Genomic DNA, 17,197 nt, shown 5'->3' on the forward strand with positions numbered 1-17,197 from the left:
CTTTGTTAGACTGATGCAGAAGTCTCAATATTCTGTCTTGTTTGTGAGGTACTGTTGGGGCAGGAGGAAGCAAAAATATAGCCAACAAGCCCCAGCACACACACATCTGAACATGCATGCAGCTACTGCCCGGCGTTGAGAGCCCTCCCTCTGCATCTCCCCTACTAACCGTCCTCTGCTCAAGTGTGTTTCCCTCTCACAGCAGCAGCTCCAGCGCAAGTGCTCCGCCAGTCCGCCTCCACCACCCAGCCTCTCATCACGTGACGTCACTAAGCTCAGTCTCACTGGTACCGGCTCAGCGCGCAGCAGCAGCGCAACTCTGAGCTACTTAGTGACGTCACGTGAGTCGTGAATGCGGCCCCAGCCCAGTGCCCAGTAGTGCCCAGTAGTGCCTGTGCACAAATGACATGCCCATGCCCCCGCAAAGTGTGAGTCGCAATGTTTAAAAACTGACAGTCTGTGCCATGCGCTTACATTTTTCACACTAATATGACTATTTTCCAGGCTTAGGGCGCCCCCAGCATGTGGCGCCGGATCTGCCTGGAAAATAGTCATATTAGTCAAGTGTGAAAAATGTATGCGCACGGCACACACTGTCAGTTTTTAAACATTGCGACTCACACTTTGCCTAAGGTGGTTAACCTCACAGAAAGCTAAATCTAGGTGCCTTTTTTTAGTTTGTTTGACCCTTGTATTTACTTACCGCTTTCAGAAGCTAAAATGTATTTTTGCCACCATTTTTTACAAGTCTTAGATAAATGAGTGAATACATAATAGTCTATTATTTATTACTACTCATTTATCTAAGACTTGTAAAAAATGGTGGCCAAAATACATTTTAGCTTCTGAAAGCGGTAAGTAAATACAAGGGTGAAACAAACTATAAAATATAGAGTCTACTCCTGTAACTATAAAATATATTCTCTAAGTCTAGTCTAATTAAGTCCAGTAGTGAGTAGTTAGTACATATGACTTACCGGTACTTGTCAGAGCGGCACACAGTTCTTAACTTCCAGAAAATAAGACTCCGTCTGGGACACGTCTAGACTCTAGAGCAGGGACACTGCATGTGTAGTCACGTGCGCAAAAAAGCTGTGACTGACTGGTGCACTGGGTCTGTATGTGGTCATGTGACATATGTGACCAATAATATTGCAGAAAACATTATTTATTTATTTATTTATTTTTTTAAAATTGCAGAGCAGCCGGGTATGCCACAGCACACCTGAGGATGTGTCACGGCACACTGGTTGAAAAACAAGGGTGTAGAAGACCTGTTAAAGATGGGAGTGATACACCCAGTTCCAACTGTGGAACAAGGTCAGGGGTTCTACTCAAATCTGTTTGTAGTTCCCAAAAAAGAGGGAACTTTCAGACCAATTCTGGATTTAAAAATTCTAAACAAATTTCTCAGAGTTCCATCGTTCAAAATGGAAACCATTCGAACAATTTTACCTACAATCCAGGAGGGTCAATTTATGACTACTGTGGATTTAAAGGATGCATATCTACATGTTCCTATCCACAAAGATCATCATCAGTTCCTAAGGTTCGCCTTTCTGGACAAGCATTACCAGTTCGTGACTCTCCCATTCGGGCTAGCCACTGCTCCAAGGATTTTCACAAAGGTGCTAGGGTCCCTTCTAGCGGTTTTAAGACCAAGGGGTATTGCAGTGGCACCTTATCTGGACGACATTCTAATCCAAGCGTCGTCTCTTTCAAAAGCAAAGGCTCATACAGACATTGTTCTAGCCTTTCTCAGAACTCACGGGTGGAAGGTGAATGTAGAAAAGAGTTCCCTTCTTGGGAACAATAATAGATTCTTTAGAAATGAAGATCTTCCTGACAGAAGTCAAAGTCAAAGCTTCTAAACGCTTGTCAAGTTCTTCACTCTATTCTGCAGCCTTCCATAGCTCAGTGCATGGAAGTAGTAGGGTTGATGGTTGCAGCAATGGACATAGTTCCTTTTGCTCGAATTCATCTAAGACCATTACAACTGTGCATGCTCAAGCAGTGGAATGGGGACTATACAGACTTGTCTCCAAAGATTCAAGTAGACCAGATGACCAGAGACTCACTCCGTTGGTGGTTGACCCAGGATCACCTGTCCCAGGGAATGAGTTTCCGCAGACCAGAGTGGGTCATTGTGACGACCGACGCCAGTCTATTAGGCTGGGGCGCGGTCTGGGATTCCCTGAAAGCTCAGGGTCTATGGTCTCGGGAAGAGTCTCTTCTCCTGATAAACATTCTGGAACTGAGAGCGATATTCAATGCTCTCCGGGCTTGGCCTCAACTAGCGAAGGCCGGATTCATAAGATTCCAGTCAGACAACATGACGACTGTTGCTTACATCAACCATCAGGGGGGAACAAGGAGTTCCTTGGCGATGAGGGAGGTGTCCAAAATCATCAAATGGGCGGAGGATCACTCCTGCCACCTATCTGCAATCCACATCCCAGGAGTAGACAACTGGGAGGCGGATTATCTGAGTCGTCAGACTTTCCATCCGGGGGAGTGGGAACTTCACCCGGAGGTGTTTGCCCAGTTGACTCCATTATGGGGCATTCCAGACATGGATCTGATGGCGTCTCGTCAGAATTTCAAGGTTCCTTGCTACGGGTCCAGATCCAGGGATCCCAAGGCGACTCTAGTGGATGCATTAGTGGCGCCTTGGTCGTTCAACCTAGCTTATGCGTTTCCACCGTTCCCTCTCCTTCCCAGGCTTGTAGCCAGGATCAAACAGGAGAAGGCCTCGGTGATTCTGATAGCTCCTGCGTGGCCACGCAGGACTTGGTATGCAGACCTGGTGAATATGTCATCGGCTCCACCATGGAAGCTACCTTTGAGACAGGATCTTCTAGTACAAGGTCCATTCGAACATCCAAATCTAGCTTCTCTCCAGCTGACTGCTTGGAAATTGAACGCTTGATTTTATCCAAGCGCGGGTTTTCAGATTCAGTGATAGATACTCTGGTCCAAGCCAGAAAACCTGTGACTAGAAAGATTTACCATAAAATATGGAAAAGATATATCTGTTGGTGTGAATCCAAGGGATTCTCATGGAGTAAGATTAAAATTCCCAGGATCCTCTCCTTTCTCCAAGAAGGTTTGAATAAGGGATTGTCAGCGAGTTCTCTAAAAGGACAGATTTCTGCTCTATCTGTCTTGTTACACAAACGACTGGCAGCTGTGCCAGATGTACAAGCTTTTGTACAGGCTTTGGTCAGGATCAAGCCTGTTTACAGACCCTTGACTCCTCCCTGGAGTCTAAATTTAGTTCTTTCAGTTCTTCAAGGGGTTCCGTTTGAACCCTTACATTCCATAGATATCAAGTTACTATCTTGTTTTTGGTTGCTATTTCTTCTGTTAGAAGAGTTTCCGAATTATCTGCTTTGCAGTGTGATCCACCCTATCTGGTGTAACATTCAGATAAGGTTGTTTTGCGTACCAAGCCTGGTTTTCTTCCAAAAGTTGTTTCCAACAAGAATATTAACCAGGAAATAGTTGTTCCTCCTTTGTGTCCGAATCCAGTTTCAAAGAAGGAACGTTTGTTACACAATTTAGAATGTAGTCCGTGCTTTAAAGTTCTATTTAGAAGCAACAAAGGATTTCAGACAAACTTCTTCTTTGTTTGTCGTTTATTCTGGTAAGAGGAGAGGACAAAAAGCTACTGCTACCTCTCTTTCTTTCTGGCTGAAAAGCATCATCCGATTGGCTTATGAGACTGCCGGACGGCAGCCTCCTGAACGAATCACAGCCCACTCTACTAGGGCTGTGGTTTCCACATGGGCCTTTAAGAACGAGGCTTCTGTTGATCAGATATGTAAGGCAGCGACTTGGTCTTCTCTGCACACTTTTGCCAAATTCTACAAATTTGATACTTTTGCTTCTTCGGAGGCTATTTTTGGGGGAGAGGTTTTGCAAGCCGAGGTGCCTTCTGTTTAGGTAACCTGATTTGCTCCCTCCCTTCATCCGTGTCCTAAAGCTTTGGTATTGGTTCCCACAAGTTATGGATGACGCCGTGGACCGGACACACCAATGTTGGAGAAAACAGAATTTATGCTTACCTGATAAATTACTTTCTCGAACGGTGTGTCCGGTCCACGGCCCGCCCTGGTTTTTTTAATCGGGTTTCAAAAATTTCTTTCTCTATACACTACAGTCACCACGGCACCCTATAGTTTCTCCTTTTTTTCTCCTAACCGTCGGTCGAATGACTGGGGGGTGGATCCTGGGAGGGACTATATGGACAGCTTTTGCTGTGCTCTTTGCCATTTCCTGTTGGGGAAGAGAATATTCCCACAAGTTATGGATGACGCCGTGGACCGGACACACCGTTGGAGAAAGTAATTTATCAGGTAAGCATAAATTCTGTTTTTTTTTCTGTTAAGATATATTTTTTGAATTAAAATGTCTCTTAGAGGGTAATTCACCTTTTACTTATAGGGTGCAATCATTTTTGGGCCAATTGAATTATTATATTTAATTGTTTAGCGTTTTTAAACGTTTTAGTGCAGTTTGAGAAAAAATGGTTGCTTTTTTTTTATTTCTTAAAGGCGCAGTAAACCTTTTTCTAAAAGTTGTTTGAATCAATAAATGAGGTGATTTACGACTATTGTGGCTATTACTAGTCTGTTAAACATGTCTGACATTGAGGAAACCAATTGTTCTATGTGTTTAGAAGCCATTGTGGAACCCCCTCTTACTTTGTGTACCTCCTTGTACTGAAAGGGCCTTATAATGTAAAAAGCATATTTTAGGTAAAGAAAGTGTTCCTAAAGATGATTCTCAGTCTGAAGAGAATCAGGATATGCCATCTAATTCTCCCCAAGTGTCACAACCTTTAACGCCCACACAAGCGACGCAGAGTTCCTCAAATGCGTCTAATTCTTTTACTCTGCAGGATATGGCTGCAGTTAACTCAACTACCCTTACAGAGGTATTATCTAAGTTACCAGTGTTACAGGGTAAACGTAGTAGGACAGGAATTAATGTGAATACTGAGTCCTCTGATGCTTTGTTGGCTATTTTCAATGTACCCTCACAGGGCTCTGAGTTGGGGGTCAGGGAATTGTCTGAGGGAGAACTTTCAGACCCAGGAAGTATGTTACCTCAGACAGATTCGGACGTCATGCCCTTTAAATTTAAACTTGAACACCTCCGCCTGTTACTTCGGGAGGTTTTAGCGACTCTGGATGACTGTGACCCTATTGTGATACCACCAAATAGACAAATATCTAGAGGTACCTACTTACAGTGATGTTTTTCCGGTTCCTAAAAGAATTTCGGAAATTATAAAGAAGAAATGAGACAGACCGGGTATACCGTTCTCTCCTCCTCCTAATTTCAAGAAAATGTTTCCCATATCAGACACCATTCGGGACTCTTGGCAGACGGTCCCTAAGGTGGAGGGAGCTATATCTACCCTGGCTAAGCGTACAACTATTCCTATTGAGGACAGTTGTGCTTTCAAAGACCCTATGGATAAGAATTTAGAGGGTCTTCTAAAGAAATTATGTATTCATCAGGGTTTCCTTTTACAACCAACAGCTTGCATTGTTCCAGTTACTACTGCAGCAGCTTTTTGGTTTGATGCTCTAGAAGAGTCTGTGAAGTTTGAGACCCCTTTAAGAGGAGATTTTAGATATAATTAGGGCTCTCAAGCTAGCTAATTCTTTTATTACAGATGCCGCCTTTCAAATTGCTAAGTTGGCGGCGAAAAATGAAGGATTTGCCATTTTAGCGCGTAGAGCGTTATGGTTAAAATCGTGGTCTGCTGATGTGTCATCTAATTCAAAGCTCTTAGCTATTCCTTTCAAGGGGAAGACCCTCTTCGGCCTGAGTTGAAGGAAATAATTTCTGACATTACTGGAGGTAAAGGGTCACGCTCTACCTCAGGATAAGTCTTAAGATGAGGGGTAAACAAAATAATTTTCGTTCCTTTCGAAATTTTAATGGAGTACCCTCTGCTTCCTCCACAAAGCAGGAAGGGAATTTTACTCAGGCCAAGTCCGTCTGGAGACCTAACCAGGCTTGGGACAAGGGTAAGCAACCCAAGAAGACCGTTGTTGCTACAAAGACAGCATGAAGGGACGGCCCTCGATCCGGGTCCGGATTTAGTAGGGGGCAGACTTTTTCTTTACCCAGGCTTGGGTAAGAGATGTTCAGGACCCCTGGGCACTGGAAATCGTGACCAACGGGTATCAACTGGAATTCAAAAATTTTCTCCCAAGAGGGAGATTTCTTCTTTCACAGTTGTCTGTAAACCAGATAAAAAGAGAGGCGTTCTTACGTTGTGTAAAAGACCTCTCTACTATGGGAGTAATTTGTCCCGTTCCAAGATTAGAACAGGGACAGGGATTTTACTCAAATCTTTTCATAGTTCCCAAAAAAGAGGGAATGTTCAGACCTATTTTAGACCTCAAGAGTCTAAACAAGTTTCTCAGAGTTCCATCCTTCAAGATGGAGACTATCCGAACAATTTTACCAATGATCCAGGAGGGTCAATATAGGACTACCGTGGACTTGAAGGATGCATACCTTCATATTCCTATCCACAAGGATCATCATCAGTTCCTAAGGTTTGCCTTCCTGGACAAACATTTTCAGTTCGTGGCTCTTCCCTTCAGGTTGGCCACAGCACCCAGGATCTTCACGAAGGTTCTAGGGTCCCTTCTGGCGGTTCTCAGGCCGCGGGGCATAGCAGTGGCGCCTTATCTGGATGATATTTTGATTCAGGCGTCAACTTATCTGACGAAATCTCATACAGACACAGTGTTGTCCTTTCTGAGAACTCACGGATGGAAGGTGAACCTAGAAAAGAGTTCACTAGTTCCACGGACAAGGGTTCCCTTCTTGGGAACTCTGATAGATTCTGTAGACATGAAAATATTTCTGACGGAGGTCAGAAAGTCAAGAATTCTTAATACTTGCCTAGCCCTTCAGTCCAATCCTCGGCCATCAGTGGCTCAGTGTATGGAGGTAATTGGATTAATGGTAGCGGCAATGGACATCATTCCGTTTGCTTGTTTTCATCTCAGACCACTATAGCTGTGCATGCTCGGACAGTGGAATGGGGACTATGCAAATTTATCTCCTCCGATAAATCTGGATCAAGAGATCTGAGACTCGATTCTTTGGTGGTTGTCGCCGGATCATCTGTCCCAGGGGACGTGTTTCCGCAGACCCTCGTGGGTGATAGTGACAACAGACGCCAGCCTTCTGGGCTGGGGTGCAGTCTGGAATTCCCTGAAGGCTCAGGGTGTATGGACTCAGGTGGAGTCTCTACTTCCAATCAATATTCTGGAATTGAGAGTAATATTCAATGCGCTTCAGGCATGGCCTCAGTTGGCTTTAGCCAAATTCATCAGATTCCAGTCGGACAACATCACGACTGTGGCTTATATCAATCTTCAGGGGGGAACGAGGAGTTCCTTAGCGATGACAGAAGTATCCAAGATAATTCAATGGGCGGGGGCCCACTCTTGTTATCTGTCAGCAATCTACATCCCAGGAGTAGACAACTGGGAAGCGGATTTTTTAAGCCGACAGGCCTTTCACCCGGGGGAGTGGGAACTCCATCCGGAGGTATTTGCCTCACTGATTCTCCGATGGGGCAGACCGGAATTGAATCCGATGGCATCTCAACAGAATGCCAAACTTCCAAGATACTGATCCAGGTTGAGGGATCCTCAGGCCGAACTGATAGATGCCTTGGTCGTTCAGCCTAGCTTATGTGTTTCCACCGTTTCCTCTCCTTCCCCGCGTGATTGCTCGGATCAAACAGGAGAGAGCTTCAGTAATTCTGATTGCGCCTGCGTGGCCACGCAGGACTTGGTATGCGGATCTAGTGGACATGTCCTCTCTGCCACTGTGGAAACTTCCATTGAGACAGTACATTCTCATTCAAGGACCTTTCCAACATCCAAATCTAAATTCTCTGCAGCTGACTGCTTGGAGGTTGAATGCTTGATTTTATCTAAGCGGGGATTCTCCGACTCGGTCATCAATACTTTGATACCGACACATAAGCCTGTCACTAGAAAGATCTATCATAAGAGATGGCGTAAATATCTTTTTTTGGTGTGAATCCAAGGGCTACTCATAGAGTAAAGTTAGGATTCCCAGGATTCTGTCTTTTCTCCAAGAAGGATTGGAGAAAGGGTTATCAGCGAGTTCCTTAAAGGGACAGATTTCTGCTTTGTCAATTTTGCTACACAAAAGTTTGGCAGATGTTCCAGATGTTCAGTCTTTTTGTCAGGCTCTAACCAGAATTAAGCCTGTCTTTAGACCAATTGCTCCACCCTGGAGTTTGCATTTAGTCCTTAATGTTCTTCAAGGGGTTCCGTTTGAACCCATGCATTCCATAGATATTAAATTGTTATCTTGGAAAGTTTTTTGGTTGCTATTTCTTCTGCTCGAAGTGTTTCTGAGCTTTCAGCGTTACAATGTGATTCGCCTTATCTTATATTTCATTCTGATAAGGTGGTTTTGTCTTCCAAACCTGGATTTCTTCCTAAGGTTGTTTCAAATAAGAATATTAATCAGGAAATTGTTGTTCCTTCCTTGTGTCCTAATCCTTCTAAGAAGGAGCGTCTGTTGCATAACCTGGACGTGGTCCGTGCCTTGAAGTTTTACTTACAGGCAACCAAGGGTTTCCGTCAATCATCTTCATTATTCATTGTTTATTCTGGAAAGGGTAGGGGTCAGAAAGCTACGGCTACCTCTTTCTTTTTGGCTGAGGAGTATCATCCGCCTGGCATATGAAATTGCTGGACAGCAGCCTCCTGAATGAATTACGGCTCATTCTACTAGGGCTGTGGCTTTCAAATGGGCCTTTAAAAACGATGCTTCTGTTGAACAGATTTGTAAGGCTGCGACTTGGTCGTCCCTTCATACTTTTTCCAAATTTTACAAATTTTTTTGGGAGAAAGGTTCTTCAAGCAGTGGTGCCTTCCGTTTAGGTCTCTGTCTTATCCCTCCCTTTCATCCGTGTCCTGTAGCTTTGGTATTGTATCCCACAAGTAAGGATGAAATCCGTGGACTCGTCGTATCTTGTAGAAGAAAAGGAAATTTATGCTTACCTGATAAATTGATTTCTTCTACGATACGAGTCCACGGCCCTCCCTGTCATTTTAAGACAGATTATATTTTATTTTTACAACTTCAGTCACCTCTGCACCTTTAGCTTTTCCTTTCTCTTCCTAAACCTTCGGTCAAATGACTGGGGGTGGAGGGAAGGGAGGAGCTATATATACAGCTCTGCTGTGGTGCTCTTTGCCACTTCCTGTTAGCAGGAGGTTAATATCCAACAAGTAAGGATGAAATCCGTGGACTCGTCGTATCGTAGAAGAAATCAATTTATCAGGTAAGCATAAATTTCCTTTTTTACACAAATCTCATTGCAGAAAGTAAAAAAAAAAAAAGTTCTTCTTGGTTGAAGAGATATCTAGATAGGTAGCGTGCACATTTGGAACACTACACAACAGGAAATAGTGCTGCCATCTAGTACCCTTGCTAATGTATAACATTGTTGCAAAACTGCTGCCATATAGTACTACAGACACGTACGCACGCCTGAACTTACCTTCTGGCTTTTCAAAAAAAAAAAGGATAACAAGAAAACTAATGCATTTTGATAATAGATGTAAATCGGAGCAGCGTTAAAAATTGTATGCTGTATCTGAAGCATGATTTTTCTTTTTTTATTTGGGTTTGTGTCCCTTTAAAATAGTTTAGTGTCGTTATATTATCTTTAACCAAACCCTTATTATCCCTCCCACCACTGTATTCCTTGATACAGGAGTTTAGCCACTTTATCTAATTATAAAATGAATGACAACAAGTGTGAGGCACTCAGCATCAATATCCCGCAACATACTAAAAAACTTCTTGAAATAAATTTTTAATTTACATGGGTCAAGAAAATGCTCACTTACCTTGGCATTAAATTGCCACCTAATATACACACCTTATACCAGGTTAATTATGCTCCTATGTTTACACACATAAGAAACTTACGGCTAGATTTAGAGTATCTAACGCTGGCTTTTTTTCCCCCGCACCTTTTAAATACCGCTGGTATTTAGAGTTCACAGAAGGGCTGCGTTATGCTCCAAAAAGGGAGCGTATAGCATATTTACCGCCACTGCAACTCTCAATACCAGCGGTGCTTACGGACGCGGCCAGCTTAAAAAACGTGCTCGTGCACGATTCCCCCATAGAAAACAATGGGGCATTTTGAGCTGAAAAAAAAACCTAACACCTGCAAAAAAGCAGCGCTCAGCTCCTAACGCAGCCCCATTGTTTCCTATGGGGAAACACTTCCTAAGTCTGCACCTAACATGAACCCCGAGTCTAAACAGCCCCCGCTATCGCTGACCCCTGCATATTTTTTTTAACCCCCTAATCTGCCGCTCCGTACACCGCCACATCTTACGCTATCCCTATGAACCCCTAATCTGCCGCCCCCAACGTCGCCTCCACCTACCTACACTTATTAACCCCTAATCTGCCGACCGGACCTCACCGCTACTATAATAAAGTTATTAACCCCTAATCCGCCTCACTCCCGCCTCAATAACCCTATAATAAATAGTATTAACCCCTAATCTGCCCTCCCTAACATCACCGACACCTAACTTCAAGTATTAACCCCTAATCTGCCTACCGGACCTCGCCGCTACTATAATAAAGGTATTAACCCCTAAACACCCCCCTAAGTTAAATATAATTTAAATCTAACGAAATAAATTAACTCTTATTAAATAAATTATTCCTATTTAAAGCTAAATACCTGTAAAATAAACCCTAATATAGCTACAATATAAATAATAATTATATTGTAGCTATTTTAGGATTTATTTTTATATTACAGGCAACTTTCAATTTATTTTAACTAGGTACAATAGCTATTAAATAGTTATTAACTATTTAATAGCTACCTAGCTAAAATAAAGAGAAATTTACCTGTAAAATAAAAACTAACCGAAGTTACAATTACACCTAACACTACACTATACTTAAATAAATTATTCCTATTTAAAACTAAATACCTGTAAAATAAACCCTAAGATAGCTACAATGTAATTAATAATTACATTGTAGCTATTTTAGGATTTATATTTATTTTACAGGTAACTTTGTATTTATTTTAGCTAGTTAGAATAGTTATTAAATAGTTATTAACTATTTAATAACTACCTAGCTAAAAGAAATACAAAATTACCTGTAAAATAAATCCTAACCTAAGTTACAATTAAACCTAACACTACACTATCATTAAATTAATTAAATTAATTAAATTAATTAACTACAAATAACTAGATAAACTAACTAAAGTACAAAAAAAAAAAAGCTGTTACAAAAAATAAAAAAAAATAAGTTACAAACATTTTAAAAATATTACAACAATTTTAAGCTAATTACACCTAATCTAAGTCCCCTAATAAAATAACAAAGCCCCCCAAAATAAAAAAATGCCCTACCCTATTCTAAATTAAAAAAGTTCAAAGCTCTTTTACCTTACCAGCCCTTAAAAGGGCCTTTTGCGGGGCATGCCCCAAAGAAAACTGCTCTTTTGCCTGTAAAAGAAAAATACAACCCCCCCCCCCAACATTAAAACCTACCACTCACATACCCCTAATCTAACCCAAACCCCCTGTTCCGATAAGCCAATAGAATGCGAGCTCAATCTGATTGGCTGATTGGATCAGCCAATCGGATTGAACTTTAATCTGATTGGCTGATTCCATCAGCCAATCAGAATTTTCCTACCTTAATTCCGATTGGCTGATAGAATCCTATCAGCCAATCGGAATTCGAGGGACGCCATCTTGGTAGTCGGTAGTCCGTCGGGGAAGAAGGATGTTCCGCGTCAGCGGAATGAAGATGGATCCTGAAGAAGAAGATTGAAGACCCGGCTTGGAAGATGACATCGCCCGGATGGAAAACTTCTTCAGCGCCGCCTGGATGATGACTTCATCGGATGGAAGACTTCTTCAGCGCCCCTTGGAGGATCACTTCTGCCGCTCCGGATCTCCTCTTCGGTTCCATCGGTGGGTTGGCTGGCTGAAGACAACTCAAGGTAGGATGATCTTCAGGGGGGTAGTGTTAGGTTTATTTAAGGGGGGTTTGGGTTAGATTAGGGGTATGTGGGTGGTGGGTTGTAATGTTGGGGGGGGGGTTGTATTTTTCTTTTACAGGCAAAAGAGCAGTTTTCTTTGGGGCATGCCCCGCAAAAGGCCCTTTTAAGGGCTGGTAAGGTAAAAGAGCTTTGAACTTTTTTAATTTAGAATAGGGTAGGGCATTTTTTTTATTTTGGGGGGCTTTATTTTATTAGGGGGCTTAGATTAGGTGTAATTAGCTTAAAATTGTTGTAATATTTTTAAAATGTTTGTAACCTATTTTTTTTATTTTTTGTAACTTAGCTTTTTTTATTTTTTGTACTTTAGTTTATGTAATTGTATTTAATTGCAGTTATTTGTAGTTAATTTATTTAATTAATTTAATGATAGTGTAGTGTTAGGTTTAATTGTAACTTAGGTTAGGATTTATTTTACAGGTAATTTTGTATTTCTTTTAGCTAGGTAGTTATTAAATAGTTAATAACTATTTAATAACTATTCTAACTAGCTAAAATAAATACAAAGTTACCTGTAAAATAAATATAAATCCTAAAATAGCTACAATGTAATTATTAATTACATTGTAGCTATCTTAGGGTTTATTTTACAGGTAAGTATTTAGTTTTAAATAGGAATAATTTATTTAATGATAGTGTAGTGTTAGGTGTAATTGTAACTTAGGTTAGTTTTTATTTTACAGGTATATTTCTCTTTATTTTAGCTAGGTAGCTATTAAATAGTTAACTATTTAATAGCTATTGTACCTAGTTAAAATAAATTGAAAGTTGCCTGTAAAATAAAAATAAATCCTAAGATTATTATTATTATTATTATTATTTATATTGTAGCTATATTAGGGTTTATTTTACAGGTAAGTATTTAGCTTTAAATAGGAATAATTTATTTAATAAGAGTTAATTTATTTTGTTAGATTTAAATTATATTTAACTTAGGGGGGTGTTAGTGTTAAGGTTAGACTTAGCTTTAGGGGTTAATAAATTTATTAGAGTAGCGGTAAGGTCCGGTCGGCATATTAGGGGTTAATACTTGAAGTTTGGTGTCGGCGATGTTAGGGAGGGCAGATTAGGGGTTAATACTATTTATTATAAGGTTATTGAGGCGGGAGTGAGGCGGATTAGGGGTTAATAACTTTATTATAGTAGCGGTGTGGTCCGGTTGGCAGATTAGGGGTTAATAATTGTAGGTAGGTGGAGGCGACGTTGGGGGCGTCAGATTAGGGGTTAATAAATATAATATAGGGGTCGGCGGTGTTAGGGGCAGCAGATTATGGGTACATAGGGATAATTTGGGTGGCGGCGGTGTGCGGTCGGCAGATTAGGGGTTAAACATTTTTAATAGAGTGGCGGCGATGTGGGGGGACCTCGGTTTAGGGGTACATAGGTAGTTTATGGGTGTTAGTGTACTTTAGAGCACAGTAGTTAAGAGCTTTATGAACCGGCGTTAGCCCAGAAAGCTCTTAACTACTGACTTTATTCTGCGGCTGGAGTTTTGTCGTTAGATTTCTAATGCTCACTTCAGCCAAGACTCTAAATACTGGCGTTAGAAAGATCCCATTGAAAAGATAGGATACGCAAATGGCGTATGGGGGATCTGCGGTATGGAAAAGTCGGGGCTGGAAAGTGAGTGTTAGACCCTTTCCTGACTTACTCTAAATACCAGCGGTAGCCCAAAACCAGCGTTAGGAGCCTCTAACGCTGGTTTTGACGGCTAACGCCAAACTCTAAATCTAGCCGCTAATCTCTAAATGGATGGAACTTAAAATATCACTATATGGCAGGATCATCACAACTAAAATGACTCTTACCTAAATTATTATACCTTTTTCGCTCACTTCCCATCACAGTCCCTACCTCAGAATTACATAAACTACAAAAAGATATTTTACCCCCCCCCCCCCCCCCCCAATGTATCAACTTAGAAACAAAGGAGGAGTAGGATTACCAAATTTAGTCCAGTATTACTACTCAGCAAGAATGGCCCAATCTCTACTAACACCCAATGAATCCACATTGAATCATCCATGATGAATGTTGATCAGATATACAGCCTCCTATGGACACCTAAATCTGAAGGTCACCCCCCCATAAAAACACATACATAGCGATCAAACACACTATTCACATCTGGAATACCTTACAAATTAAATATCCTCTAATTCAAGAAAGATCTAGGGTAACACCATTGATATCTCTAACCTCAGCCGTAGACCCACACATACAAATCAAATGGGTCAACAAGGGACTCTACAGGATTGCAGATGCTCTAATAAATGATAAACCTATATCTTTCGATTGCTATAATGCTCTGGGTATTCCAGAAAAAAAACACTTGGTATCACTATTTACAGTTGACATCCAGAGCATGTGGCATAATAGGTATAGGGAAACTCCCTCCAAACACTGTCTTTGAATCCCTTTGCTTGACAACAGCCCATGTCAAATCTCCATTTTTGTACCCCATTTTTAATTCTACTGCTAAAGAGACTAAAACCCCACTCATGATAAATTGGAAACAAGATCTCAAATACATGGTCCATTAATACCTGGTCAACTAACTTATCATGGGGCCTATCCTTTTCCCCTAATGCCCTACTTAAAGAAAACTATTTTAAAGTTGCCTTCAGATGGTACTTACACCAACGAGATCTATTAGAACTGAGACGGCAAATTCTCACCTATGCTATAGGGCAGTGCTTTCCAAACTGTGTCGTGACACATTAGTGTGTCGGCAGCAGTGTGCAGGTGTGTCCCTTCTTCAACGCAAATTTTGGGGAATTTAAATTTTTTTGGGGGTTTCCGACTTTCTTGCTGCCTGCTACGCATATCACGTGGTTGACACCTAGTGGGTCACAGATCATCTTTACCTATTGGCGCAGCTCAGCGGGAACAAACTATTCTCATTGGCGGCTTTGGTGGCACATTGGCTCCTGACTGAACGTGTAGTCAACTCAATCGGCTCGTAACTGCACGTGTAGTTAGTGAGTTGTACAGCAGTGTGTTTGCAGCGTGGGCAGTAGTCAGTCAGACTCGTAGAGCTCTGAGGGTGGCAGCTTAAATGCTGAGCTGAAGTCAAAGTGTTTTGGATTTTTTGCAGCTAGCTCCTGCATTGCTGCTCCTGCTCTTGATATATGGATAGGAAGTGGAAGCTTAAAAATGCTTGAGGATGACATTTGAGTGTCTATCTAATAGTCCACCAAATATTCAGAAACTGTGTTCATCCCATCAACCTCATACATCCTATTAAAATAGTAAGTAGCTATTGGTGTTAATATTCTTATTCTTGCACATACATACTGTTGCTTCTAAATACATTTTGTTATTATATCATTTATGTATGGGTCCGTATCTCTTAAAACAAGTTAGTTCAACCTCCTGTTTGTTAGTACAACTGAATTACTGTGTCGCAAAATGAGGTAGGTTTAAAAAGTGTGTCTCCAACTTGAAAAGTTTGGAAAGCTTTGCTATAGGGGATGTAGTGAAAGAGGAACTTGCGTGCATATGTGGTGGCATTGTGAAAAAATTACAAATATATGGGAACAATCCTCCACTATGAAAAGCTCAATTTTTCAAAACGGATAACTCTGACACCAGAACAAGCTTTATTGCACTTCCGAATACCAGACGTCCCTAAAATCAATCCTAAATTGAATACGAGTTAGAATATGCATAGCTCAATTCTGGAAGGGAATACCCTCAAACTAATTTCATAAAAGAAAAAATAGCTTGCCACTACGAGATGGCTAGCTTAGCAGCGGTTAAATTAAATACCAAAGAGAGCTTCTTGGCTCAATGGGAACCATACATCCATGTTCCATGAAGTTGATTTAAGATCAAGACTCAATCGACCTGAGGCATAGGCCGAGACCTATAGACTTACATACCCGTCTATCAATCCTATATGTACACCAAAATACTGCAACTTAGACAGAGAACTGTTAAAAATGTTAGCATATCCGTTAAGGACGCTCGATGAACCAAACCAGATCATTTAACCACTTGATGTATAATAATACAAAGAAGCATAAGACTGATACAAAAGTTGTATTTATTCATAAATTGTAGAAAAGAGATAAATGTTAATGTTTTGATACTGTTTTCATATTGATAAGTTATGACTAATATATTTGTAAACACAACAAAATTGCAAATAAAAACAATTTCAAAATAAAAGTCTAGTGTCATGATCTTTTCACTTTTGAAAATAAAGTATTTCTGTTATATTGTAAAATTTAAGACATTTTCATTAAAGTAAGCTTTACCTGTTTTACATTAAGAAATATTGTTTTAACACTTCACACAATGCATATGTATCACATTAAAGGGACACTCAAGTCAAAATTCAACTTCTGCGATTCAGATGGTGCAGAAGTTTTAAACAACTTTCCAATTTACTTCCATTATCAAAATGCACAGTCTTTATATTTACACTTTTTTAGTCACCAGCTCCTACTGAGCATGTGCAAGAGTTCACAGAATATATACGTATATATGCATTTGTGATTGGCTGATGGTTGTCACGTGATACAGGGGGAGTGGAAATAGAAATAACTTAAAGTTATCAGAAAAAAAAATCTACTAATTTTAAGTTCAGACGAAGTGCTATTGCATTGTCGTTTTACCATGCATTTGTTGATTGTGCAAATCTACTGTATTTACTGGTCCTTTAAAATACCATTTTTTTTTTTATTATTATTTTTTTTTTAACAGTACAAAGGAGCACATGTTAAGCCAGGATTTGCAGAACACTTTTACAGTAATCCGACTAGATATAAAGGAAGAGAAAATATGTTGGTAAGTGTGACACGGTGAGACTTTTATACTAGCATTGCTCTAATAAAAATGACTGCTGAAGAAACCTTTTGCATCTGTGTACCCACCTCTCTGCTTTTGTTCCTCTTTTCTTTTTTCTTCTCTCTGTGCCACTTTTCCACTCAACTTTTTCTTTTTTCCCTTGAGTGAAAAGGAGGACTCTAATGTCCTCAACACTTTGCTGAAGTCAAGTTACCATGAAACCATTTTGTATAGCACAAGAAAGATTTATTTCTTGGCTCT

General features: G+C 40.6%; 1 protein-coding gene across 1 annotated transcript in view; it reads left to right on the plus strand.

Annotated features, from left to right (window-relative positions):
- The window catches only part of FBXO11 (F-box protein 11), a 379,957-nt gene that overhangs the window by 215,065 nt on the left and 147,695 nt on the right, over positions 1-17,197 (plus strand). Inside the window, exon 6 of the mRNA XM_053712228.1 lies at positions 16,853-16,936. Coding sequence (XP_053568203.1) covers positions 16,853-16,936 — 84 coding nt within the window. The remainder of the gene's footprint in view (positions 1-16,852; positions 16,937-17,197) is intronic.

The sequence above is a fragment of the Bombina bombina genome, chromosome 4 (genome assembly GCF_027579735.1).
Source record: "Bombina bombina isolate aBomBom1 chromosome 4, aBomBom1.pri, whole genome shotgun sequence".
NCBI lineage: Eukaryota > Metazoa > Chordata > Amphibia > Anura > Bombinatoridae > Bombina > Bombina bombina.